Genomic DNA, 26,359 nt, shown 5'->3' with positions numbered 1-26,359 from the left:
GTCCCTTCCAAGCAGCTGCGGGCCGATGAGGCTCTGTCTGGAGTGGAGACTCAGGTATTCCCCACCTAGAGCCCCACCTTCATCCACTCCCGATCCCTGTCTGCCACTGCCAGCCTTGTCTGAGCGGAGAGCAGGATCAACTTGGGCAGGAGGCGATCAGCCACCAGACTGACTATCCTAAGTTTGTTTCCTTGAAGAAGGTCCCTGATCCCTCAGGGCAAGTGAGCCCAAAGGGGAAAGAGGGATCTTTCCAGAGGGAGAAGGTAGGTGCGGAGTCTGCAGTGCCTGGTAGGGTGGAGAAGCTAGAAAGGCCTCTGGGGGCTGTGGCTGATGCTTTTGTGAATTTCTGGATGTTTACATGTTGGACTTGAATTTAGAAAGCGTCAGACGCTGCAGGAACCCTGCAGCAGTCTGTGAAGACTGGGGTCAGCCCATAGGTATGGTGAGAATGCTTCTTGTGGGTCAGGGACCCATCCGGGGGCTGGCTCAGGCTGTCAGGGGCCAGGGCATTGAATGCAGTGCAGGGATGTGTGCCAGACCCTGAGGGAGATGATGTGGGTGGCTCCTTCACTGTTGTGCTTTAGAAAGTCCGCAGTGACCCAGGCAATGGAACAGCAAGTGCAAAGGCCCAGAGGTGGGAATGAGCTGAGAAGAGTCAGAGGAGCCCTGGGGAGGGGGACTGGTAACTGGATGGGGGGAAGGAGGAGGGATAGAGCGTGGTTGAGAATGCATCCCTTTTGGGCCCCCACAACCCCACTCGAGTCCCTGTGGACACAGCAGGGCATGGATGGTCCCCAGGCCTCCACTTCCCAACCATCACAGACCTGCACACTGTCACTGCCGCTAGGCCCTCCTCACAATGTCCCCAACAGGCTGAGATAAAGAACAGACTCTCCAGAGGAGGAAACAGGAATCCCACCTGCTGACCTCTGGCCATCACCTAGCTCTGCTCAGCCTCACCACTGTCACTGGCCCACAGGACCACCCCCTGCCCAAGTAGCTGTCCACTCATTCATTCATTCGGTCCAGCTATTTCCTGGACACCACAGAAGAAACAAAACAGATAGCTGCCCTTAGGCCATGATGAGCAATCAGATGTTCCTGACCTGCTCCAAAGCTCAGAGCCAGGAAGAAAACAGATGGGAGGCTGGGAGAGAGATGGGGAGAGCTGCTGCCCCCAGGAGCCCCCAGGCTGGGGAGGACAGAACCAGATTCAGTCACCCGGGTGACAGGGGGACAGGGTGGGGAAAGGGTGAGGCTGAGGTAATGAGGCTGCCTGGGAAAGGAGGAGGTAAGGGTTCCCCACTCCCCCAGTCCCCAAGGCTTCTCTGAGCTGCCGTTAACATTGAATGAATGTTGATCAAGGCTACCCTCAGTGCCAGGGGAAAGGGGTACCATTTGGGCACCCCCCCCCCCATAGTCTCCTGCTGTCCTGTCATCTTGGCATTGATTTTGGGAGTTAGGACTGGGGGAGGGGCCTAATCTAGGTGGGCTCTTTCCTTCCAAAGAAGGCAGCCTTGCCCCAGGAGGCATCTCCTCTACCCCTGGAAGCCCCCATGCCCAGATCCTAGGCACCTCCACTTGCCAACATCCTGCTCCTCCACTTCAACGGTTCCCCACATGGAACAGACGTTTGATGAGGTGATTTCAAAAGGGAAGTGTCCAGTCACTGCAAAGTTGTCCCCTCAGCAAGTGCGTGGTTTGATCAGACCCCAGGCACGCAAAGGTTGAGAGATGGTTGGAGTTTGGGAAACTGATTTTGGAAAAGGGGTGGTCAGGAGTTCCCAAAGGCTTTCGAGGTCCGGAGTATTCGGTTCTCCAAGGTCCTCTCCATCGAGCGGGGCAAGAGGGCGAGTTTGACAACCAGCCGCACGCTGGGGGGGCGAAGGGGGCACCAGAGAATGAGGGATCTTTAAGTGGAGGCGGGGCTTGCGGGGTCGCCGGGGGCGGTGCCACCCTGGGCTCGGCCAATCGGCGAGCCGCCGGCGTCGCACCGCCCCCTCCTCTCCCAGCCCGGGCGGGCGCTCGCCCCCCGGCCGGGCCCGTGGACAGGGCGGCCGGGGATGCGCCCGCTGTCGCCGCCCCCGGCCCCAAAGCCCCGGGGCCCCGTGCCCACCTGCTGCCGGCCGCCCCGCCCGCGACCCCGGCTCCGACCCCCGCCCGGGGGTCCGCGGCCGCGCAGGACCTTCTCTCCTCCAGCCTCGTCCGCCCACCCGAGCCGAGTCCAGCAGGTACGGAATGGGATGGGCAGAGGCACCCAGGGAGGGAGGCGCATCCCAGAGGGAGATGCGGTTTGGGGCAAGAGCCAGAAGGGAGGATTTTCGTGGGGTCTGCAACCTAGGGTACACGGGGATGGGGGAAATGTGTATATGCTCTGCCCGAGTGAGTAAAGGTTCACAGACCCCCATCTCGGAGGGAGTGGGTAGCGGGTTCACTTTGGCAGGCGCAGGGCAGTGAGTCTCCAAACTCCATAGATACAGTGAGGGGAGCTCTCCCGGTGGAGGCAGTGACCCAGGACTGACTTGGGAACGGGAGGAAGGAGACCCTCACCACTGGCCCTGGTATCCAGTCATTACGGGCAGCATGGCAGGGGTTGGAAAACCGGGTCCCCCAGCTCTCCCTGGACAGAGGTTGGGTACCAAGCACAATGCACTGTCCGGACTGTCCTGAAGGGTGGAGCTGCAAATATGAGTGCTGGAGGCTGGGGGTGAGCCAGAGATACTGATGAAGATGGATCACAGTGGAGGGCACTGGTGGAGGCAGCCATGGGGAGGTGGGGAGGGCAGGCTAATTGCCCCCTGCTGGCTACTGGCAGGTTCCTGATCGGTGGTGATGAGGGGAATGCCTAGGGGATCCAGCAGTCAACCAGCGACTCATTGCACCCACTCTGGCAGCCCATGGAGTGGGAGGGCAAATAGATCCTGTCTGCCCTGCAGAGCTAGGGCCCCATGAGTGCTGGGGGGTGGGGTGTCTTGGGGTCTTTCTCCACGCTCCACAGGGACACACAACCCACATCTCACCCACACATCCTGGAAGATTCTGCCATGTGCTGCTCTGGCCATGATTCCTGGGAGGGGTAGGATGAGCATGTCACCCCGAGGGGGCTGTGCCTTGGAGACAGGGGGCACCTGCTCCTGGTCCAGCTCTAAAGAACGGAGCTTGGTGTGGGGTAGTAGCTGGGCTGCGTGCTAAGCATTTTCCATGTGAGATCTCACTCCCTTCTGGCTATGACTCTGCTGGGTGGGCACTGAGACACACTGTTACTGAAGAGGCAGCTGAGGGGGGGAAGTGACCATCCTGTCTGGGATGCCCAAAGGTGCCTCTTAGAAAGCCACTGCAATCAACCCACCATTTGTAAGAGGGCTCACTCTTCGGGGTCTGGCCATTTTCTTTCTCTTCCTGTTGAAAGGGAGAGTTTGGAGGAGCCGACCTCCTTGCTCCCTGCTGCCTGCACACCTTCCTCGGTTCCTCAAGCGCCCTCCTGGGTACCCCCTGCCCCGCTTGGCCCACAGGTTTCTGACAGTATCTCTTAGGATGGTGCAGAAGGCAGGGTTCTACTCACCCCCTACCCCAGCATTCAGGGAACAGAAGTCTTGTGTCTCAAACATGTTAGACAATTTGGACAATTCCAGGGACTCTCAAAACCAAATGCAGGGTGTTTCTTACCTTTTAGGGGAACTCCTTGGAGAACCCAGGGCCCTGACCTAGAAAAACACACCCTTTCATGGACATCTAAACCTTGGCTGGGTTTTCATAGGGGCTCCTGGTTCTTTAGGAATCTCTGAGGGTCCCTGACACCCCAGCTTTAGGCCCAAATTGCAGTAAGCAGGGGAAGGTCTCTTGTCCCCAGGGCCCTCTGGTCCCACCCAGCCTTTAGAAATGGGTTGTCCCATTCTCCTGTGGAATCTGTCTGCACTCTTCTGCAGACCACTCTGTCCTTCCCTTTCCTATGATGTCGTGGGAGGGGTCAGACACACATCATGCCTGTGTCCTGAGCTTTGTGATCCCTCAAGGGCAGGGCCAGGCTGGCTCCCTTTCCAAATGGCTGCTCGTCAAGAGGGACCTGGCCAGATCTGACTACCACCTTCCCACCCCAGACTACACTTAGTCCCTGCCCTTCCTGGCTGCGTGACTTTGGGCAACTTGCTGAATCTCTCTGAACCTTGTCTCCCATCTGTAAAGTGGGAGTAAGAATGCCGCCTACCTCGCTGAGTGGCGGTAGGGATTAAATGTGACAATTCTGATAAAGGGCTTGGCCTGCAATAAGTGCTAGGTACACATTAACATTATGGGTTCTAGGAAGGCCCTCCACATCTCTGCCTTCCTGGAAGCCACCTGCCGCCGCCTGTCTATGTGTCCGTCCCCTCTGCCTCCTCCCTGCCCGGGCACCTTAGGACGCGGCTGCCAGGCAAGGAGGAGCATGGCAGACATGCGTCCGAATCTGGCCTGTGTGTTGGGCGGCTGAGTCACATCCCCAAATTGCATCTTCATCCGTGCATTTCAGAAGGTCGTTTGCAGCACCCCCACCCCCTCCCAGTCCTGTCTGCCGGGCCACCGCCTCTCCTGCCCATGCTCCCCAAGCCCTGGGCGGGGACCTTCTGCACTTTCCAGAGGGAAGGCAGGAGAGGTGCCTGGGGTGTCCTTGTCTCTTGGGCAAGGGCAGGGTCTGGGGCTGCTGTGTGTGTCCTGGGGGTCAGCTCTCAGCCCCGCCTAGCGCTGACAGCCCTTTAAAGGGGCAGGCAGGGGCTCTAGCCCAGGAGGAGAGTGGCACCTGAGTGTTTGTGAGGATGAAGAGAGAGATCAGGGCCAAGGTCAGCCTTATCAACTGCGATGTACTGGGCCTGCAGGGGACCAGCTCATATGAACTGTGAAGTGCTGGGCTTACAGGAGACCAGCCTGTATAAACTCTGAAGTGCTGGGCCTGCAGGAGACCAGCCCATATAAACTGAAGCTCTGGGCCTGCGTAAGGCCAGCTCTTATAAACTGTAAAGTTTCCGGTCACAGGTAGCCACGGCTTGGTTGGTGTGATGGATGGGAGTGGGACATGTTCTAAGACTCATGTTTCTTCTGTTCCTACTGTGTGCTGGCACCAGCATCTGGGGACATATAGTGAGTAGGACAGATCCTGTCTGGGGGGCGCCAGACCAGGGCACAGGTGGTCCTGCAATGCATGCAAGTGGTGCCCTGGCCAAGGGCACCCATGTCCCGCCTGGCAACATGGCTCATCTTGACTTGTCCTGAATTGACATTTTCTGAGTCTGTCACCCCCAGGAATATGGCTTCAGGGCCAGGGAGGTGTCCTGTCTGTGCACACAGCCACCATTCCTGGGCCTCCAGTACTTTCCTGCCTGGCCTCTTCAAAGGGGACAACACTTGGCCCAAAGCCCACCGCCACCTGGCTTGTTGAGAGAATGTCACAAGGTAGCCTGGTCCAGAAGCTATCTTGTAAGGAGACAGCCCCTTCACCGCATGGTGCCTCAGTTTCCCCATTGGCAAAACTGCCCAAATCCCAGGACCCCCTTCTTGGGAGTATTGTGAGGATTAAAGAGAAAATCTGTGTGAAGAGGATACATGCAAAGGGGGAGGAGAGGTAGTGGGCTGGGGTGGAGTGGGGGGTCTGGCAACTGGGGACCCAGGAGATTGAACTCCAGGCAGCATGTGCATGTCACTGTCTTCAAAGTCCTTGCTTTTGCATGTGATGCCACAGGACATTGCCCTGTGCAGGGGCAGAATCTGAGGATGCAGATCACAGTCTGTTCCTCAGTAGCCGGTTTCCTCTGTGGGATAACTTGAATCTGGCCTGATATTACAGGACCGGGCTGAGCATGTCTCCCAAGGCCCTGTAGAATCAATTCTGAGATCTTAGAGTACAATCCTGGATTGCTGCTTTGGTCCTAGAATCTGTTTGGAGATCACTGAGGGAGCTGAGGGTCTCATACCACAGCCACGGCCCCTAATATGCCCCTCGCTACACTCTGTGACTGTGTAAGTGTGTTCAGGCCTCTGGACAACTCTATGGGAGGAACTGGAGGTTCAGTAGAGTGAAATTAACTTGTCCAAGAGCCTGAAGGTCAGAAGGAGACAAGCCTGGATCAGAACCACCTCCTGACTGCTCACTTACATGGTCTCTAGTCTTCCCAGGCAAATCAGCCAGCAGATTCCATCTTGAGGCATTCAGAAGTGTTTACTGTGTGTCACCTGTGTGCTCAGCATTGTTCTGGTATTTGGAGACACAGAAAGTCAGTGGGCACAGGTCTGGCAGGAGAGTGTTCCAGACAGAGGGCTCAGCAGGTGCAAAGGCCCTGAGGCAGGACCAAGCTTGTCGCGGTCTGGTAACGGAGAGGCCAGTGTGGCTGAAAGGGAGTAACTCTGGGGAAAGTGAGAAGGATAAGGTGGCTGGGAGCCAGATCACAGAGGCTTCCAGCCACAATGAAGAGTTGAGTTTCTGTGCAGTGGCAGTGGAGAGGCCTGGGAAGGTTTTGAGCAGGGGAGGGGAACATAGGCCAACTTGACTGTTTCTAGGATGGCCAAGCCACATATTAGCTGCAGTGGGATCATGGCCTCTCCAGCCTCAGAATGTTTTTGGTGGGGGGTGTCCCTAGCCCTCTGGTTAGTTGGCAAGGCCCTGACATGACTGTGTTCCCCATGTACCTGCAGGTCAGCGAGGGAGCCCAGTCGCTGAGCCATGCCGGGCCCCAGGCGGCCGGCAGCAAGCCCAACCCCAGCGCCCACATAGTCATGAACAGCCACAACCACCGTGGCTGCGGGGGACGGCCGCTGGGTGGCGGGCTGGGTGCCCTGGGCCGAGACCCTCTGGACCCTGAGGCCAGCCACCCCCCGCAGCCTCCGAATGGCCCAGGCATCCAGGTGGTGGTGGCCAAGAGTGAGCCAATCCAGCCCTCACCCAGCAGCCCCCAGGGGCAGCCCCAGGACCAGGAGGAGGAGGAAGATGAAGAGGAAGACGAGGCGGGCAGGCAGAGGGCCTCAAGGAAGCCCCCAAGTGTAGGTCACCGCCTGGGCCACCGGCGGGCACTCTTCGAGAAGCGGAAGCGCCTCAGCGACTACGCCCTCATCTTTGGCATGTTCGGCATCGTTGTCATGGTGACGGAGACAGAGCTGTCCTGGGGGGTCTACACCAAGGTATGCATGGCCCTTCCCTGGTCACCCAGGGGAGGCCCTGCTGGGCCCACCTGGCTCCCCGCAGCCCCTTGGGCATGGGGTTGGGGCTACGTTGGCCCTGAGAGGTGGGTAGGGGATGCTGGGGGGACCCTGAAGGTGGGAATACGGGGAGCCTTGAGCCTCCTGCTGTGTCCACACCCTGGGTATGGCAGGGAGGCTGAAGGTGGGGGCAGACGGCTCCAGCCCATTCCCTCTGCCCTGCACCAAGGGGCTGCGTCTTGGCTGAAGGCAGGGAGGGGGCTGCCTCCCAGGTCAGGCCCAGGACAAGGGACCCCCTAGAGAAAGGCTGTGCTGAGGAGCGGGAAAGAGCTTTCCCCCTTTAGAGAGCTGGACTACAAGCCTAGAGTGAGATCAGAACCATATTAGCCTGTAAACTGTGAAGTGTCAAGGCCAGAGGAGGCCAGGCCTTATAAACTGTGTAGTGCTGTGCCCATGTGAGGCCAGCCCTTATAAATTGTGCCATGCTGGGCCTTCAAGAGGCCAGGACTTATAAACTGTGAAGTGCTATACCCAGGTGAGGCCAGGCCTTATAAACTGAAGGGCTGGGCCCACCTTACCGTCAGCCCGGGCCAAAGGAGTAAGGACAGGAGCATCACTTCCTTCGTGAAACAACCAGGTAGGGGGTCTGGAGGGCTGCCCGCCCCCCACCCCCAGCGTCTGTCCTGCCCTCTGTTCTCTCTGCCCAGGAGTCCCTATACTCCTTTGCACTCAAATGCCTCATCAGCCTCTCCACCGTCATCCTGCTGGGCCTGGTCGTCCTCTACCATGCCCGGGAGATCCAGGTCAGTGCCAGGTGGGATTGGGGCAGCTCTCCTCCCCACGCCTCAGAGCCCCTCACACCAGCCATCTGAGACCCCAGCCCTTGAAAACTAAGAGGACCAGTAGCCTCTTTATAGGAAAAAAAAAAGATCTCCACAGAGACACACTGTTTAGATGACTCTAAATTTCCTTGTAACGCAAGTCTTTATTTTAATTTTCATTTGATTGTTTGGTAAAGAAGACAGTGAGGGAGCAGGAGGTGGGGGCTAGTTCTGGTGCACATGGGTCGTTTTTGCAGCCATGGAGTCCAGTGTTTGTAACACCGGGCTCCTTCTCCTATTCCATCCCACCCTGCGTTTGAATGATTGATCACGTGCCAGGGAGTTTGTTCTCCTATTTCAGGGGTTAATAAAGACCAGCTCAGGGCTTGTCAGACAGACGTTACCACAGCAGACTGGCACCAGGACCTGGGAACACCAGAAGGTGTCAGATCTGGCTCCTGACTCTGGCCTTTGAGCCTTGATCTCTGTAATCTGGCAGAAGACAGGTGTACGAAAATCCTACCTGTGTTGCACTGTGTGTGGGCTTACAAGGAGACACCCAAGGTCTGGCACACTGGAGGGGTCCTCAATCTGGCTGGGAGTGGGGGGAGAAGGACAGTGACCCCTGAACTAGAAGGAAGCAGTTCTGAGGTACAGATGGGGACAACATTCTGGCAGTTCCTCTAACAGTTAAACATGAGTTACCATCTGACCCAGCGATCCACTCCTAGTTACACATCCCAGGGAAGCCAAAACCTACATCCACGTAAAAACTTATACACGTATGTTCATAGCAGCATTATTCACAATCGCCAAAAAGTGGAAATAACCCAAACATCCATCAACTGATGATAACTAAAACTTGGTCCATCCATTATTATTATTCAGCCAAACAAAAAAAAAAATGAAGTACTGTGTCATACCACAACTGAGTGACTTAAACAACAGAAATGTATTCTTTCCCAATTCTCCTGGATGTCCAAGAGGCTGGCAGGGTTGGTTTCTCCTGAGGGCTCTCTTCTTGGCTTACAGATGGCCGTGTTCTCCCTAAGTCCTGACATGGCCTTTGGTGTGTGCACACGCATCCCTAGTGTCTCTTCCTCTTCTTATAAGAACACTGGTCCCCATTCTTATGACCTCATGTAACCTTAATTACCACTTTAAAGGCCCTGTGTCCACATACAGTCATATTAGGGGCTAGGGCTTCAACAGATGAATTTTGAGAGGACACAGTTCAGTCCATAACACTCCGCCTCCTGGCACACTTCCTCAATCCATGTCCTTCTCCCATGCAAAATGCATTCATCCCATCCCAACAGCCCCCAAAGTCTTAACCTATGCCAGCATCAACTCTAAGTCCAGGTCATTTAAATTTCATCTAAATCATTGGATAAAGAAGCTGTGGTAGAGGGGAGGGTATAGCTCAAATGGCAGAGCACATGCTTAGCATACATGAGGTCCTGGGTTCAATCCCCAGTACCTTCTCTTGAATAAATAAATAAATAAACCTAATTATCTCCCCCCCCAATTTTTTTTTAATTTTTAAATTAAAACAAAACAAAAAAGAAAGAAATGAAAAATAAGTTGTGGCATGTGTGTGTATACACACACACACACTCACACATATATGTACATACATACATATGCATACAATGGGCTATTACTCAGCCATGAAAAAGAATGAAATTTTGTCATTTGCAGCAACATGGATGGACCTAGAGATAATCATACTAGGTGAAGTCAGAGAAAGACAAATATCATATGATATTACTTACATCTGCAATCTAAAAAAATGACACTAATGAACTTACAAAATAGAAAGAAACTCACAGACACAGAAAAAAAACTTATGGTTACCAAAGGGAAAGGGAGTGGGGAGGGATAAATTAGGAGTTGAGATTAGCAGATACACACTACTATATATAAAACAGGTAAACAACAAGGTCTTATTATATAGCACAGGGAACTATATCCAATAGCTTGTAAAAACCTATAATGAAAAAGAATATGGAAAAAGATATATATATATATATAACTGAATCACTATGCTGTGTTCCAGAAACTAACACAACATTGTAAATCCAATATGTCCATAAAATCAATCAAGCAATCAATATTATCTAAATCAGATATGGGTGAGATTCGAGGTATGATTCCTCCTGAGACAAAATTCCCCTCCAGCTGTGAACCAGACAAGTTGTGTGCTTCCAAAAAAACATGGTAGGACAAGCATAGGATAGACATTCCTGTTCCAAAAGGGAGAAAGATGAAAGAAGTAAGGGGTGACAGGTCCTAAGCATGTCTCAGACCCGGCCAGGCAAGTTCCATTAGATTTGAGGGCGGGAGAATGACCCCCCTTGGCTCAGCACTCCTCCACCTTCCAGGCCCTCTGGGGTGGCAGCGTTGGTCCCTTGACCCTGGCCGGTGGCCTCTGTCTTCTTTCACTCAGCATAATGTTTTCAAGGTTCATCCACGCTGTAGCATGTGTCAGAACTCCTGTTTATGGCTGAGTAATGTTCCATTGTATAGAAGGACCACATTTTATTCATCCATTTATCCATTGATGGACATTTGGGTTCTTTCCACTTTGGGCGACTGTGAACAGTGCTGCTGGGATGATGTGGGCATAAGGATGTGCTTGAACAACTGTTTTCATCCCTTGTGCCTATAATCATAGGAATGGGATGGTTATGTCATTGGCAACTCTGTGACTTTTGGGGAAACACCTGTGCCACGTTTAGTTTGAATTGTGGCTGATGCTGAGAACTAGGGAGTTTTACCTCTGAGGCCATGTGTCTTGAAAAAACGGATGGGGTTTGGGGCAGGGGTCTCACTCCCGGGCCTAACCACGTGTCTGAGACCCATGCCACCCGCCTGCCTGACCTCTGCAGCTGTTCATGGTGGATAACGGGGCAGATGACTGGCGCATTGCAATGACCTGCGAGCGCGTTTTCCTCATCTCCTTGGAACTGGCCGTGTGCGCCATCCACCCGGTGCCCGGCCACTACCGCTTCACGTGGACGGCGCGGCTGGCCTTCACCTACGCGCCGTCGGCGGCTGAGGCCGATGTGGACGTGCTGCTGTCCGTGCCCATGTTCCTGCGTCTCTACCTGCTGGGCCGCGTCATGCTGCTGCACAGCAAGATCTTCACTGACGCCTCTAGCCGCAGCATCGGTGCCCTCAACAAGATTACCTTCAACACACGCTTCGTCATGAAGACACTCATGACCATCTGCCCGGGCACCGTGCTCCTTGTCTTCAGCATCTCCTCCTGGATCATCGCCGCCTGGACCGTGCGGGTCTGCGAGAGGTGCGCCCCTGACCCCCTGACCCCTGACCCCCATGACCCTCATACCCACCCATGACTTTAGTGACCCTGGGACTCCCTCAGCCATCACTCTGTCCTCACATCCCCTGACCCTAGTGACTGCCCCTCTGCCAAGTTCCCGGCCTCAGTGACTCTCATGTGCAACTCCCTCCTCCCTAGGACTCTAGCCCTGTGTCCCCAGTTACCCCCAGCCCCTACCCCGACCCACACCCTCTAGGACCCCATCCGTATCTCCCCTCCCTTTCCCCCAGGGGGGCCCCTCCATGGGCTGGACCTCTAACCTCTGGCCCAGGGTGGTGGAGGCAGCAGGAACAGGGACCCTCCCACCAACCACCTGTTTCCCCCACAATTTAACCTGCTCTCCTTCTCCCCTCTGCCCGCCCCACTGGACTGTAGGGAAAACATGTGAGTCCTACTCTCAGCCGAGCTGTGTGCACAGAGCTACCAGCTGTCCTGCCCGCCAGGAATTTAAGATCAGCTGCCACCAGGGGAGGGAGCGGGGAAGTGAGGCGGGGGGCCGGGACCAGCCGAGAGCCCACGGGGCTGTGGGGAGAGCCTGTCCCTGTGCAGCCAGGCAGGTGGGTCTTGGGTTGAGCCCGGGCCAGCAGGGAGGCAGGCCACTCTCAGGCCAAATCCCCATGGCATCCCTGGGGTCCTTGTCTCCAAAGTGGGGAGGGGGAGGAAAAGAGCTTAGCTCTGGTGCCTTGTTGGGGCACCTGGCCCCAGGAGGCTTGAACAGCTCCTCCTGAGAGTTAAGTGGGTCTAGGGTGAATGAAAACTGGCCCAGCTTTTAAGACCCCCGTACAGGGCTTGTTCTGAATAGCCCTGGAAGGTGGAGGGCCATCAACCCAACTTATAGATGAGGAAACTGAGGCTTTGGGAGCAGAAAGGCATCCCTGAGGGCCCAATCTCAGTTCCAGGAGAGGGAGGAGTCCCACTGGACTGCTTGTCTGGGAGGGAGGTCTCTCCTGCCTCGTGCCTAGCTGGGGAAGGCCCTAGAGGGGCTGTGGTAGGTGGTGCTGGGACTGGGCTTCCTGGGAGGTCCCTGGGCTGGACTCGCCCCCAGAACCCCAGTCCTCACCCCTTCAAACTCCCCCTCCACGGCCGCTGCCTCAGACTGATGTGGGGCTCATGGGGGTGAGGGAGATCTGTTACCAGGGCTTACTGTCTGAGGATCATGCAGGGGCTCCTCAGACCCCTGATGTGCCCCCTTGCCAACTCCCACAGATCTCAGGACTGGAGCTTGGGAACTGGGAGAGGGTGCCCTTTGTCAAGGCACCCCTGAGGTCCAGGCCAGGTTGTTGCAGGGGTGCCAGGTGAGGGTGGGGAACGGGGCAGGGCCGGGGGGGGCAGCCAATCCTAAATTCTGAGCCCTGTGACACTGCTTGATGCCCCCTCGCCTTCCTCCTCTGCCCCTGTGGCTCTGTCCCACCCCACCTCCTGCATGTCCCCCACTCCCTGGTTATGGGTGGTCCTGCAGCACCCACCATAGCTCCAGCCAGGCCTGAAGCCTCCCAGCCCGTGGCTGGTGGGTTCCCCTCTCCTCCTGCCTCCTGGGTGGGGGGCCCTGATCCCCTGAGAGGTGGAGGCTGGTGCAGCTTGGGGCTCAGGTGCCTCAATGAAAGATAGGGTTCAGTCCCTGGTCCCCCTCATCCAGCAGACAGCCTGGAATGACACCTGACCTCCTGGTAGGGAAGGAATGCCCAAATCCCAAACCTGCTGGGAAGGCCTCCATCCCTCCTTCTCATGTTTTGGGTTTCCATCTCTTTCCCATCTTGAGCCCCTGATCCCAGCGCTGTCTGCCTGAAACAGCCCTCCCTCCCAGCTCCCCTGCCCTGCCCCTGCAGCCTAGGAGGGAGGGGATTAGCTGGAAAAGGCTCCCTGACCTCCCTGAGCTGGAGGGGCTTTGCGGAAGGAAGGGGCTGGGCTGGAGCAGAACATCAAGCCACCCCCAGACTCAGAAAAGTAATCCCTCAGCCCCCCAGCCTGGGCTGACCATAGGTAGAACCAGCTGTGATCGGGACAAAATCACATCCTTTGCAAGGCCTTGGAGATCTGTCCCCTTGAATAACACAAGTTGAGTCCCAGGCCTCTCCCCAGGGTCAAGCAAGCTGCCCCATCCCGCATGACCCCCAGAAGAACTCCAGGCCTGAGGTTGGGGCCACTGGTACTGCCCTCCAGGTATTGACTTCCCTTCTACTCCCAAGTCCCAGGGTGTGGTCCCCCAGTCTCCTGTCTCCCTGTTGAATCCTCCTCCCTCCTCTCAGCCTTGCTGGCTGGGGAAGTTCTTTCTGGTATCTGACCTGAATCCTCACCTCTACTTCCTGCTGCTTCTGGTGCCCCTGGCCACCCATGTTCGCATCTGTCTGTGTGTCTGTCTTTGGGAGGGGGATCGTGTGCACATGTGTGGACACATGTGGACGCACCCTCACCTGGACCCCTCTCTGCCCCATAACCAGCAGCTTGGGGGTCAGGCGAAAGTAGAAGGTTGAAAGGGATGCTGGGGAGGAGGGTGTGGGTATCTTCAGGAGGACCATGGGGCTGCCCCAGGCGCTAACCATTCATCCACCCCGCCCTACAGCAGCGCCTTGGACACTGAGCCCCCAGAATGAGCAACTTCCTGCAAGGCCCTTCATGCAGCTAAGGGGACCCAGGGCCCTGTCTTCCTGGCGCTGCCCTAGGGGGTATGATGAAGGAAGAGGGACCAGAGTGGACTGACTTGGCCCTCCCTGGCTCCCCCCAGGTACCACGACAAGCAGGAAGTGACCAGCAACTTCCTGGGGGCCATGTGGCTCATCTCCATCACCTTCCTCTCCATCGGTTACGGCGACATGGTGCCCCACACCTACTGCGGGAAGGGCGTGTGCCTGCTCACTGGCATTATGGTAAGAGCAAGGGCCCTTGCACACTCCCCACTGACGAGGAGCTCACCCCGTCTCGAGCTACACCTGCTCAAAGTTCCTCCCTGTGTCAGCCCACCCCTCTGCCACCCTGTTCTTTCCCTCAGATGTGACATGGAATCCACACCTTCAGGTTTCCTGGGGCATCTCCTCTAGGGCTCTTCCAGCCTGAGATACGCAGCGCCTGCTGTGCCTGCCGGGCCAGGTGCTGTGGTCCACTCTGAACCAAGTGGCGTCTTTGCCCCTTTATGCTCCGCAGCCTGCTTAGTTCACAGCCCTTGGATGTGAATGTGCCTTGATGCTTCTGTGCCTCAGTTTCCCCGGCTATAACCAGTGCCCACTTCTGTGCTCGTTGCAAGGACTGAGTCTGTTCATTTATAAGTGCCTAGAACCATGAATGCCTCAGGTACCCCGTCAATAGCCTCTGAGCTAGCCATCATGGGCCAATTCTGCATCCTTGCCTGACTGCCAGGGTGTCTTTAGCACCCCCACGGAGCCCCTTGCATGTGAAGTTTATCTCGTGTGACTCCTTGGGCCCAGGCAGCAACTCATCTTCACTAAAACCTTCTCAAGTCCATCTGCTTGTGTGAGCAAACTTTGACCTCTGGTGCCTTCTCTTTACCCTGATTCGATCATTAGGTTCCCTGCCCATCCCTTTCTTCTGGAACCTTCTTCCTCTTTAAGCTTCTTTTATCTCCTCCACAAATGCTTTTCTGTGTTTTGGATTGCTATGAATTGTTTGATGCATGGTAGGGAACTCCTCTCCCCAACCCCCGAGTAACACGTTCATTTGTGAAAAACATCAGTGAACACCCACAGGCCTAAAGAAACCAACCTGATTTCCCCACCAGGGTCCACCCCAGACCACTTCCTGAAGTGGGTCCTTCCTTCTCTTGGCAGAGAGATGTTTGTTCTTGAAAAGTACGATGCCGTGCCCACCATGGTTTCCCTTCTGCAGAGGAAGGGACTATCTTTCCGGGGCTCAGCCCAGCCCCCTTCACTGCAGGTAGACCATCCTCCATTGTCACCATCTCCTGAGGTCTATGGCTCTCTCCCTTCTTCACCTCTTGTCCCCTCCTATTTGGATACCACCTGGGGGTCCATGACCGTCTCCTGGCCAAGCTGTCACAGCCCCTCTTTGTTAAAAGGCATTCTGCATATTTGCTTATGTTATTTTGCGAGAATAGAAGGGGAAAAAACTAAAGATTGGCCACAGTCCACTCCCCCTGTCCCCACCCCCATGAATAAAGAAAAACACTCAGATAAGATGATGGCTTTAAACCCAGAAAACCCACAGCAAAACAGAAAAGCCAAGTTCTCTTCTCCTGGATAAACCTCCTTCAGAAAACTGCTTCTGTGGTTAGCCTGCAGCTCATTCCCTGCCCTCAACCCTGGGACGTGCAGGAGTGTTTGCACCCAGGGATGTGTCTTGCTTTTTGCTGTCACCACACAGCCTGGTATCACATGAAGTCATACCTTGGTCTTTTTTAGCCACTCTCTGTTTTTTGTTGTGTTTTTTTCTTCTTTTGAAATAATGTTTTTATTTAAAAAATTTTTTTCCAGCTTTGTTGAGGTATAATTGACAGTTAAAAATTACTCATATTTAAGGTGTGCAACTTGATGATGTGATGTACGTAAACATTGTGAAACAATCACCGCAATCAGGGTAATTAACGTATCCATCAGCCCAGCTAGTTACCGCTTCCTTTCTGTTGTGATAACACTTAAAATCTACCCTCTTAGCAAAATTCAACACACAAGTATTAACTGTAGTCCCACTTTCCATTTCTAATTCTTTTGTTGTCCCATCCCTCTTCTATCCTTGCCCAAGTGTGTCCCCACCCAGTCACTGCCCATGGACTCACCCCCTTCCAGACACTTATAAAGCACATGTTTGCTCATTCTTGAACTTCAAGGCATCCCAGCATGGCCTCCTCTGAATTTCATGTCTTTTGCTGGACGTGGCATCTGTGCTATTGTGCAGAGTCACTGGCCGATCCTTTTCCAGGCTGCATAGTATTCCACACGGAGGTAGTCTGTTTCTTGGCCCTGGTTGACAGGGTTTTTTTGAACATGGACTTTCAAGTCCTCCCAAGACCCTCATCCTGGCCAGGAATACATGATGGGGTTTCCTCAGGGGGCAACTTTGCATCCACCCCACCCCAGCTGGTCCAACAGTGTCCCCAGCCCTTGCCCACCCTTCCCATAAATGTTTCCTTCCATCAGTAAGAAAAACTAGCTACTACCTTGGCCCCCAGGGGCCAAGCCTGGATCTCTTCCTTCCTTCCATCCTACAGGCAGCAGCCGCAGGAGGAACCAGCGGACAGGAGAGTTGCCAGAGAGAGCCTTACAGCCCCCCTCACCGGCCCCCGCCACCTGCTTCCCAGCCACTCCTGCAGCTGATGACACCAGGATGTCCTGGGGTCCCTGGCTCCTAATTCTCATTGACAGAACCTCCCTCTCCCCTCCCTCCTCCTGCGTCACTTTTCGCTGCCCGCTCCCCCCATCCCTATCTCTCAGCCTTGCCCTCCACCTTGGGTCCTCACTCCTGCCCTTCTGTCTTTCAGGCAGCCTCCATGTGGACAAGCAAGTCCTCTCTGGCCTCCTTCCCTAGCCAGTGGACTGGCTGTCACTCAGGGCATACTGGGGAGGGCAGTTGCTAAGAGCAGGGATCCCATCATTAGGGAGACGTCCCTGCCCCTTACTCCCCCACATCCTGGGACCTATACTTTGCCTCTTCCTTCCTGCAAGTGCCCTACCGCAGGCAGCTGGCCTGACCCTTCTTTCTTGCCACCCTTCTGACCCTACCAGCTGAATCCTCCTTACTGGTCAGCAACATGTCAGCTAGGTCTCTGCCCTCATTATCCAGACCCCAAAACCTTGATGGAAATGCTTCCAAATCCTCCCACCTCCGTGGGCATCAGCCCCACATGTTCATGCAGATCCCACATGTTTCTTGTCCCCTTTCCTATCCCCGAGCCTCACTTTCCCCCTCTGCCCAATGGGGATGAGTGGTCCTTCCTCCTGGGGATGTTGGGGATCAAATGAACTAATCTGTGGCACAGGCTCCCTGGATGTTTGATGTATATTAAGCAAGTGGGGTTGGCAGTCAATGAACTCAGCAGGTAGGATCTGCCCACCCTATGGGCATGGAGGGTAAACGTTAGGAAGCAATCAGGCAGGCTTCCTGGAGGAGGGAGGGTGTCCTACTTACAACCCAGGACCCGTAGGAGGTGGACCCTGATGTGACCCCTTGCCCTCTAATGCAGGGGGCCGGCTGCACAGCACTCGTGGTCGCCGTGGTGGCCCGGAAATTGGAACTCACCAAGGCAGAGAAACACGTGCACAATTTCATGATGGACACTCAGCTCACCAAGCGGGTAAGGACACCAGCCCGCATCACAGCCACCTCGCTTCCTGATCATCAAAGGCAGACCCTCCCCACCTGACTTCTGCCCATGTCAGGATGCTCATGTGCCCGTGGGCCACCGTGCTGACTGTGCGTGCCCATACTGCACTGGGCTATGCCACCATGTGGACGTTCATGAGCCATGCAGAAGACATGGCGATGGCCACAGGCATCCACTTCTGTACTGAGTGGCAGCCCAGCCATGAGCCATTCAGCAAGAGGCAGGGGTTCTGTGACCAGGCAGCCAGGTGCAACTTACAAGCTGTGGGACCTCAGCAGGTCAGCCTCTCTGTGCCTCTGTTTCCCCATGTCTAAAATAAGAGAAATAACAGTGTGTGTCGAGTTCCTGAGTTAACATTTGCAAGGTATATAGAAAGGGTCTGGCCCATGGTGAGTGATGTGTATTAGGCAGAAACACATTTACACACACAGCACAGATGTGGACATGTAAAAATGGCCCTGCCTTACAGTCCCAGGACCCCAGGGGGAATATTCAGGAGTTTCTGGAGGTTTCCAGAAGTGTTCAGAGCCTTCTGTGGTTTTGTGCCCACCCTAAGGAACTGTTCTTTCTCTGGCCTCAGGTAAAAAACGCCGCTGCTAACGTTCTCAGGGAGACGTGGCTCATCTACAAACATACCAGGCTGGTGAAGAAGCCAGACCACGCCCGGGTTCGGAAACACCAGCGTAAGTTCCTCCAAGCCATCCATCAGTAAGTCCAGCACCTTTCCCGCTCGCGTTTCTGTGTCCGCCTGGCATGGAGGCAGCCATGGCCCCTGCTGGGAGGAGGCCACAGACCAGGCCAGGCATCTCATCATGGCCTCTTCATGGCCATTCCCATGCTGGGTGGTCGGTTGGTGGTGGCTTGCAGCTTCTGTGCTGAGTGGAATGGTGGGGTGGACAGAGGGAGGCAGGTGATGGGCCCAGCACTCGTCCAAGACAATCACCTCTGACAAATCATGCAAACCACCCAACATAAGTGGCAAGGAGCATATTTTATTCTCTGGAATAGCCAAAATGAGTTTCCCCTTGGACATTGAAGTAATGTTCCCTTTTTGCATTGGCTTCCAGGAAGCTCAAAATTAAATTTGTGGCCTGATTCATGTGATCATGTTGGGTAATTAGAAGTGACTTAATTTCCCCTGTTGTCCTTTTGTCCTGAGAATTATTAAATCAAGTGGTCCTCATCCTTGGCTGCTCATTGAGGTCATTGGGGGTGGGGGTAGGGGGGCTGCACTTTTTAAAACCCCATGGGCCATGCCCAGCACCAGTTACAGTAGAGTCTAGGATGCAGCCTGAGTTCAAGCTTAAGTTCCTCAGGTAAGTCCAGTGTGCAGCCAGAGTTGGCAAAGTTTTTCTGTAAAGGACCAGATATTAATTATTTCAGGCTTTGTGGGCCAAAAAGTGTCTGTCACTCTCTACTGAACTCTGCTGTTAAAGCAGGAAGACAGCAAAGATGAATAGGTGTAACTGTGCTCTAATATCATTTTTCAAAAGAAGCAGCTGTCCAGATGTGGCCTATAGACCATAATGCCAATCACTGTCCACTAGAAGTATCATGTGAGCCACGTATAAAATTAAAATTTTCCTAGTAGTCACATTAAAAAAAGTGAAAAGAAATAAGTGAAATTAATTTTAATATATTAATTTACTCTAATATATCAAAAATATTATTTTAATATGTGATTAATATAAAATAATTAACAGGATATCTTAGAAAACTTTTTGTACCAAATCTTTGAAGCCTGGCGTGTATTTTACACTTACAGCCTGTTTTTATTCAGACCATCCACATTTCAATGCTTAGTGGCCACATATAGGATGAATGGGACAGTGCCCAGTCTAGAATTTAAACAGCTCTGAATCCTGTGGGATCAAGCACTCAAATATAAATTACAGCTGAGCCAGATGGTACCTGATTTAAAATAGAAAAAAATATGTTTTTAGGCATTTTTCAGAATGAGCCGATACATTCCCATCTCTTACATCCTGGAAAACCCCATTCTCAATTGGCTGCCCTAGGTGAGCCAGATAGATCCCTGCCCCAAGACCTCCCAGGCCAGACTCACGGGCTGATGAATCGGGAAGTGAGGTAAACAATGTTAGGATCTGAACTAGTACAACAGGAAGACAACGAAGTCAGCCCTAGGAAACAGAGCTAGAGGCAGCACAGAGGACCCCGGTATGATCCACAGAGCAGGGCAGCTGTTCAGGGGAGATCCCAGCATGTGGCTGGGGTGGCCCAACTCCTGGGGCACCAGAGGGTAAAGGAGTGTGGACATGGAGAGACCAGCCATGGGAGAGAAAGCTCAGCCAGCTGGACTTTAATTTTTTAATTCTGTTTAATCACTTTTGCTTCTTTTTAAAGAACAGATTTATTAAGGTATAATTGGCATACAGTCAAAAGCAGCTCTTTAGTGGGTACAATTTGATCAGTGTTAACATAGATATACACCCACAAAACTATCACTGCAGTTAAGATAATGAACAGATCCATCACCCCAAAAGTCTCCTTGAGCCCCTTGTCATCCTTGTCTTTTAGCTAGAGAGTTTAGTCCATTTGCGTTTATTATGTTTACTGTTATAATTGGGTTACTTTTTCATGATTACAGTCCCTGCTTCACAGGACTGTGGGGTGATCTAAATGGAATCATGTGTGGAAATGCCTGGCATAGTCCCTGGCACGGAGCAAGCACTCAGGCACACATGGCACCCCAAACCTCTGCTTCTTGCCTCTGCTTCCATATTACCTAAAAAGCAGGGCAGGGAACTGGCACCCCACTTACTTGACTTCACTGTGCCGAGGTGTTAGTCTTGTCTCCTCACATGACCCCAAGGCCTTCCTTTTTGACCCTTCAACAGATGTTTACTGACCACTGGGTCCCAATCTGGTCTCTGTCACCTAACTGTGGGGCCTGAGCAAGCAACTCCACTACTCCAAGCTTCATTTTCTTATTTGTAAAGTGGAGACAATAGTAACTTGCCTCTTCTCCACGAGAAGAGCGTGGATTACACACAGCTGGGGTGACCGGACCCTGCCTGCCACACAATATTTTCTGAAAATGAGAACTGGCATTGTTGTTGATAATACCACTCTCTATATGTTCATTTGGTCACTCCACAAACATTTCTGGCACCAGCTTCTGTGTCAGGCATGGGGCACACAGGCATGGCCCTGCACTGGATCTTGCCCCAAGGGATGTCCCAGAAGGTTCTTTGGGGGAAGTGGGAGGGTAGGAGTTGAGGAGAGCCAGGTCTGTGGAGAAAGTATCTGCTTTGGGAGTCACCTGTGTCCCTTTGTTCTGGGGCAACACTGTCTCACTCACCCTCAGGTCCGCCTGTACCCCCTCACCAAAAAGTGACCTTACGAGTACAGCTTATGAAATCAAGCAAGTTTGCACCAGGGCTTGAAGGGTAGATGAGATTTGGACGAGAAACTGAGAGGTAGGTAGGCATACCAAGGAGTGTCCACAGTTTGGGCAAAGGTAGGGAGGTGGGAATGAGCACAGTGCCAGGGAGACCGGAAGTACCATCTACAGGTATGCGGGAGCCACGGCATCTTCTTGAGCTGGAGAGGCCCCACGATGGGAGCGCTGTATGAACAGCCAATGAAAAGGAAGAAATGGTCTCAGAGAGGATGGATTGAGGGCACACAGCATGGGTTTGAGCAGTGTATGAATTTCTACTGGCCACTTTAACGAAGTACCACAAACTGGGTGGTTTAAAACAGAATTTATGATCTCACTGTTCTGGTGGCCAGAAGTCTGAAATCAGGGTGTCAGCAGGGCCATTCTCCCTCTAAGGCATTAGATCTGTTCAGGCCTCTCTCCTAGCTTTTGGCAGACTCAGGAGCTCCCTGGCTTATAGGAGCATCGCTCCAATCCATCTTCATACGGTGTTCTCCTTATGTGTGTCTGCATCCAAATTTCCCTTTTTTTAAAAAAATAAGGACATCAGTTATCTTAACCTGGTTAAATCTGCAAAGGCCCTATTTCCAAATAAAGCCATGTTCTGAGGTACTAGGGATTAGGACTTCAATGTATCTTTTAGGGGAAGGGGGACACCATTCAACCCATAACAGGAAGGTTCCAGAGATGCCAAGAATGACTTCCACGGGGAAGGTATGTCAATGGCTCCTTAGCAAGCCTCTGCTTCCTCTCCAGGGCACCCCCAGACTTCTGGGACTGGAGGTGTCTGTATCCACCTCCACTTCTCCAGACTGAGGGCCAGGTCCTCCCAGGCATCCTGGCAGCACCCAGCATGGGTGGGCCCCAAGAGGCCTCCCCGAGCATCTATCACATGTGGGCGTGCAGGGGTTCAGTTTGGACCAGTGAGGAGGAGAGTCCTACCTGGAATGGCCTCCCTGGGCTGGTTGAGCTACAGAAGGGATGGAGAGAAGGGGTGAGGACACACACTGGCCAACTCCCCCCACACCCCATAGGCTGCTGTCCAGGGGGCCGAGGCGGCAGAAGCTGAGTGGCAGGTGCTGGTTCAGATCCTGCTGGGATGCCAGTGAGCACTAGCTTTGCCCCTGTGAGCCTTGGTTTCCTCCTTGGGAAATGGTGTAGGCATAGTTTTCTGGACTAAATGCCACCTCCGGGGCCAGGAACTTGGCACAGGGTGGCATACAGTGGAGCTGCCAGGCTGAAGGCAGCTGCAGTTGCTGGGTGGGCGCTGCTGGAGGGAGAGTGCATCCCTGAGGGGTGACCCCACCCCCTCAGAGGCTAGACCTCCTCAAGCAAGGGCAGCAGCCCTTCCGCTGTCCAGGGTCCCAGCCTGGCCCTGGGGTGGCGCACATGGGAAGCGGGAAGGTTTGGGCACATGCCACCCAGCTGTGCTGAGATTAAAATTGCCTTGTGATTTCTCTCTGCTCCGCCGGGTCCTGCCAGAGCTCAGAAGTAAGTCTCTTCCTGGGGGGGGGTGAGTGCATGTGGGCACTGTGGGTGGTGGCTGAACCGCCCCCCAGGCCCCACTGCCCCCTGCATGCTAGGAGGGAAGGGGGCTGCAAGGGGGCTGACTTCCAACTTGCCCCTCATCCCCCACTGCATATCTCATTGGGTGCCTCTGGTTGGGGTGGTTGGAGGAAGGACCCATGGCCCCACTGCAGCCTCCATTCAACCCCGTCCACCATCTGTCCCCCAGGCTCCGGAGTGTGAAGATTGAGCAAGGGAAGCTGAATGACCAGACCAATACGCTTGCAGATCTGGCTAAGGTGAGCAGGGCTGGGCGCGGTTGGGGCAGCAGCCTGGGCCAGAAGGGGTTGGTCTGGCCCTCAGAGGAGGATGGTGGGTATTCAGGAAAGGACAGAGCCCATCTCCTGCCACAGAGGGAGGGATAGTGCTGGTGCCCATAGTACAGACAGGTGAACAGGCAAGGGATGCAGGGTGGGCAGGGACCAGCCACCAGGGGATGTTGGCCCTGTCTGTAGAGGTCCACTGCGACCAGAGGCTTTGATGGTTAGAGAGATGCTAGAAATCTACATCTGAGTGTAAAATCTTTACTTTTTAATGTTGGCAGCTATTTTATTTTTTAATGAATAGCTAATAAAATCACTTTAATAAGAAGAAGTAATTAGTGGGCTAAATTGATGAAGTGGTATTTTTACATTTAGGAATGTCATCAACACACAAGCTCTAAAATTTAAGAGAAAAACAAACGGCTTTTGCTGTGGATATACATTCAAATTACAGCATCAGGAGAAAGCTTATTTGTATAGCAATTAAACATCTTTCAGGAGATTAAAGTTGATTGCAAAGAGTTCTGTAAGATCAGTTTGTGTTATAAATGGATCTGTTTGTTGGTTCTAATGCCAAGTCCCATCCTATTCCCTGCGTTTTATTCATCTGTTAGAAGGTGTCAACTGACCCACCTCCAGTTAGGCAAGCTCTCAGAATATTTGTCAGACTATCCTAAACTCCCTTCTGACCTTTCATAAATAGTTTATGTGTGAACTTTGCTAATCGGCTCCATCCCTAATCAATTAATCAATCTGAGCCAAATTTAATATTACCTTCAGAAAATGTGAATTCTTCTATTTTACTGCTTAAACTCATCACATTTTGGACTCACCCCCCTTATAACTAGCAAGAGAATGCAATGTAATTTGATATTAACCCACATAAACTTAATTTGGAAGAGAACACTACAGAGGAAAAAAAATACTCTAGAACCCCAAAGGAATCATTCAATTGGGAGTAGGAGGAGCATAATCTTAAGAGCATATAGAAATCCTTGGCCAACTAATTTGATGTCAGATGAGATTTACAGCTATGAATACATATAAAATACCCTTGAAAAACTGAGGTACTAGACATTATAGTTTGGATTCTCCATATCACACTTCCTTCATTAATATACGTAATTCAAATTTGAATTTCTAAGTTATTGAAACCTTGTAATCACAGCAGTGTACTCTCAAAAGACATTTAACAAAGGCTTCTTTGAAGTAAGTCTTTCACTGGATTGGATTATAGGGTTTCTAATTTTTTTTAACTTAACGAGGTTAAAATGTTTTTAGGTATTAAATTTTAATGCTTTCCAAGGTTGCTGATTTAATTGGTCTCTCTCCAACAAAAATTAAATGTATATTCTAATGTAAAAAAATTAAACCTCAGAGAGGTCCACAAAGACCCGTCCAAGGGCTGGATGCTACCAGACGTTACTCTCTAGCCCTGGGGACTGAGTGGCCCTGTGAGGCAGGCTGAGGTGAGGATCTGTGGTCCTAGGAGGTGCCCAGAGGCATGTGTTCATCCCCAATGGGGTTGGCCTACCAGTAGCAGGTGGAAGGCACGCCCAGGTGAAGGCGTGGAGGCTGGAAGGGAGAAGCTGAGTGTACAGTGTAGTAAGGAGCTGTGGTATGGAAGGATGACCTGTCTCCCACAGAGCAAGAGGTTGGGGTGCGAGGCCGGGGTGGGGTACCACCCCTTCAGTCCTCCCATCTGGGTTGACGGGCGGTGAGCTGCGGTCGTCTAGGGGTCTGATCTGCGCGGAAGCTGGGCCCAGACACGGAACGATGTTCTAGCGCCACCTGGTGGCTAGAGCGGCGTCTGCACCGAGGGCTGTCCCTTCGTGGCGGGCTGCCCCAGCAACTCCCGTCCCCATCTGGACAGTGGCAGAACCAGTCTTTGCTTGCTGGGTTGTGGGGAGCAGTCGAGATGGCAGGGATGCCCCACCACCTGCTGTCACAGTAATTGTGCCTGTCGTGTTCCCCAGTCTGTGACCAGGTCAGATCCTTGGGGTGGTAACCTCTCCCCCCAGGCCCCTATCCCCTCCCTAGTCTAATGCGGGAAGCACAACTGAGCCTCCTCCCCCTCGAGTGTGCCCTGGGGCAGCATTGTCCAAGAATCACGCAAGACCACCCTCTGGCTTAAACGGGCCATGTGGCTGGTTCATCCCCTCATGGGAGTTCTGATCACATCCACTCACCCTCAGGACCTCCCTTGACCTTCCCTTGGCCTGCTGGCCCTGAGCCTGGCATTCAAGACCTTTCTCTTCTCTCGCCTATTCTCCCACCATTCCCTTCAGCTGCGCTGGGGGACTGCCCTCACAGTTGCCCCCCACTTGGGTCTCCTTAGTGAGCCCCCACCCAACCGGAGCTGGTCAGCTGTCTCTCTGTGTGTCCATTGCTCCCTGTCTCTCACTTGGCCTCTCCTCTCTCTCCCACCCTCTCTGTCTGTGGCAGACCCAGAATGTCATGTACGACCTCATGTCCGAGCTGCACGCCCAGCACGAGGAGCTCGAGGCCCGCCTGGCTGCCCTTGAAAGCCGCCTGGATGCGTTGGGCACCTCTCTGCAGGCCTTGCCTGGCCTCATCGCCCAAGCCATACACCCGCCCCCACCAACCCTGCCTCCCCAGCCTGGCCCTGGCCCCCTGGACCAGGTGGCCTGGAGTCCCCCACGCTGGTGGCCACCCGTGGCCCCTTCAGACTGCGGGTGACAGCCCTACCTGCCACCAGACCCCTCAATCTTGGCCATCGTGTGGCCACCACCTCCATGCCACCCAGGAAGCCCTGTACAGTGGCGCCTCTTGGAGTTCAAGGAGCCGAAGCTGAGTTGGGCTGAGTGGACTGGAGCCCGCCCCACCCAGCCCATCTGGGCAGAGGGCACGGGGCAGGGCCAGACGACCATTTAGGGCAGGGGTGGGCCATTGCCCACTTCCTCCTTGATTGGAGCTGGGGGAGCTTGGAGCTTCCACTGGCCCCCTGGCCCCCAGTGGGTGCAGAGCAGCCAGGAGAGGGGTCCTTGCCAGTTCCGAATAAAGCAGGACCCCACCCAGTTGCTGCCTGTTATACGTGGCTGGGGGGCACTCAAAATCATAACATGGGTGGTGGACACCTGGCCCAAGATCTCAGACTGGATGTAGAGGGTCCAGTGAGCCCATCCCCATTCTAGCCTGGTAGGCTTCCAGGCCTGAGCTTAGTCAGGGACACCTCCTGGAGGACATCTGCGCCAGTCTTACCTGATACCCATAGAGGGACCGTGCATGGCCCAGCCTGGGCCTGTGGGAGGCAGCAGGTCATCAGGACATCCTTCCAGCTGGCTTTGCTGGAATACCGACTATGGGCCAGGCTCCAGCAGGGCCATGGGTCATTTTCCAGCAGGGGAGGTGACATGATTGAGGAGGGCCATTCAGTCTTCATTGGACACAGGCTGAGCACCCACTGCATACAGACAATGTAATGTAAACAATCATACTGACTCTTCACCAGAACCTGACCAGGGTAGGATGGGGAGACTCAGAGAAGTG

At 53.8% G+C, this 26,359-nt stretch overlaps 1 protein-coding gene across 5 annotated transcripts; it reads left to right on the top strand.

The window, feature by feature from the left end:
* The first annotated feature begins 2,044 nt into the window (after window positions 1–2,044).
* On the top strand, window positions 2,045–26,353 carry KCNN1 (potassium calcium-activated channel subfamily N member 1). Of its 5 annotated transcripts, none has more exons than XR_004314283.1 (11): window positions 2,045–2,231; window positions 6,658–7,140; window positions 7,866–7,961; window positions 10,871–11,289; window positions 11,704–11,712; window positions 14,051–14,192; window positions 17,477–17,587; window positions 18,198–18,300; window positions 22,503–22,511; window positions 22,756–22,825; window positions 25,295–25,887. XR_004314283.1 is itself a non-coding variant. In XM_032465279.1 (11 exons), exons 2-11 carry the CDS (start codon window positions 6,739–6,741, stop codon window positions 25,547–25,549), a joined length of 1,758 nt encoding a protein of 585 aa, XP_032321170.1. In that variant the 5' UTR covers window positions 2,104–2,231; window positions 6,658–6,738; the 3' UTR covers window positions 25,550–26,353. The 5 variants fall into 5 exon arrangements, 4 of the variants coding, with proteins under 4 accessions (XP_032321170.1, XP_032321171.1, XP_014406219.2 ...); XM_032465279.1 differs by lacking the exon at window positions 11,704–11,712 and adding an exon at window positions 16,505–16,630 and having other exon boundaries at window positions 2,104–2,231; window positions 18,198–18,325; window positions 25,295–26,353; XM_032465280.1 differs by having other exon boundaries at window positions 2,104–2,231; window positions 18,198–18,325; window positions 25,295–26,353.
* The last annotated feature ends 6 nt before the right edge of the window (window positions 26,354–26,359 follow it).

Source organism: Camelus ferus, chromosome 22, assembly GCF_009834535.1.
Source record: "Camelus ferus isolate YT-003-E chromosome 22, BCGSAC_Cfer_1.0, whole genome shotgun sequence".
Lineage (NCBI taxonomy): Eukaryota > Metazoa > Chordata > Mammalia > Artiodactyla > Camelidae > Camelus > Camelus ferus.
The sequence above is the reverse complement of the archived record's forward strand: the minus strand, read 5'-3'. Positions and strand labels throughout refer to the sequence as shown.

What these genes read in the sequence shown, in the direction of transcription:
- KCNN1 (XM_032465279.1), top strand. Translation starts at nt 6,739, where the DNA reads ATGAACAGCCACAACCACCGTGGCTGCGGGGGACGGCCGCTGGGTGGC. An exon ending in GCCTGCTCACTGGCATTATG is followed by an intron (nt 14,193 to 16,504) that starts GTAAGAGCAAGG and finishes TCCATCCTACAG; the next exon opens with GCAGCAGCCGCAGGAGGAAC. An exon ending in ACACTCAGCTCACCAAGCGG is followed by an intron (nt 17,588 to 18,197) that starts GTAAGGACACCA and finishes CTCTGGCCTCAG; the next exon opens with GTAAAAAACGCCGCTGCTAA.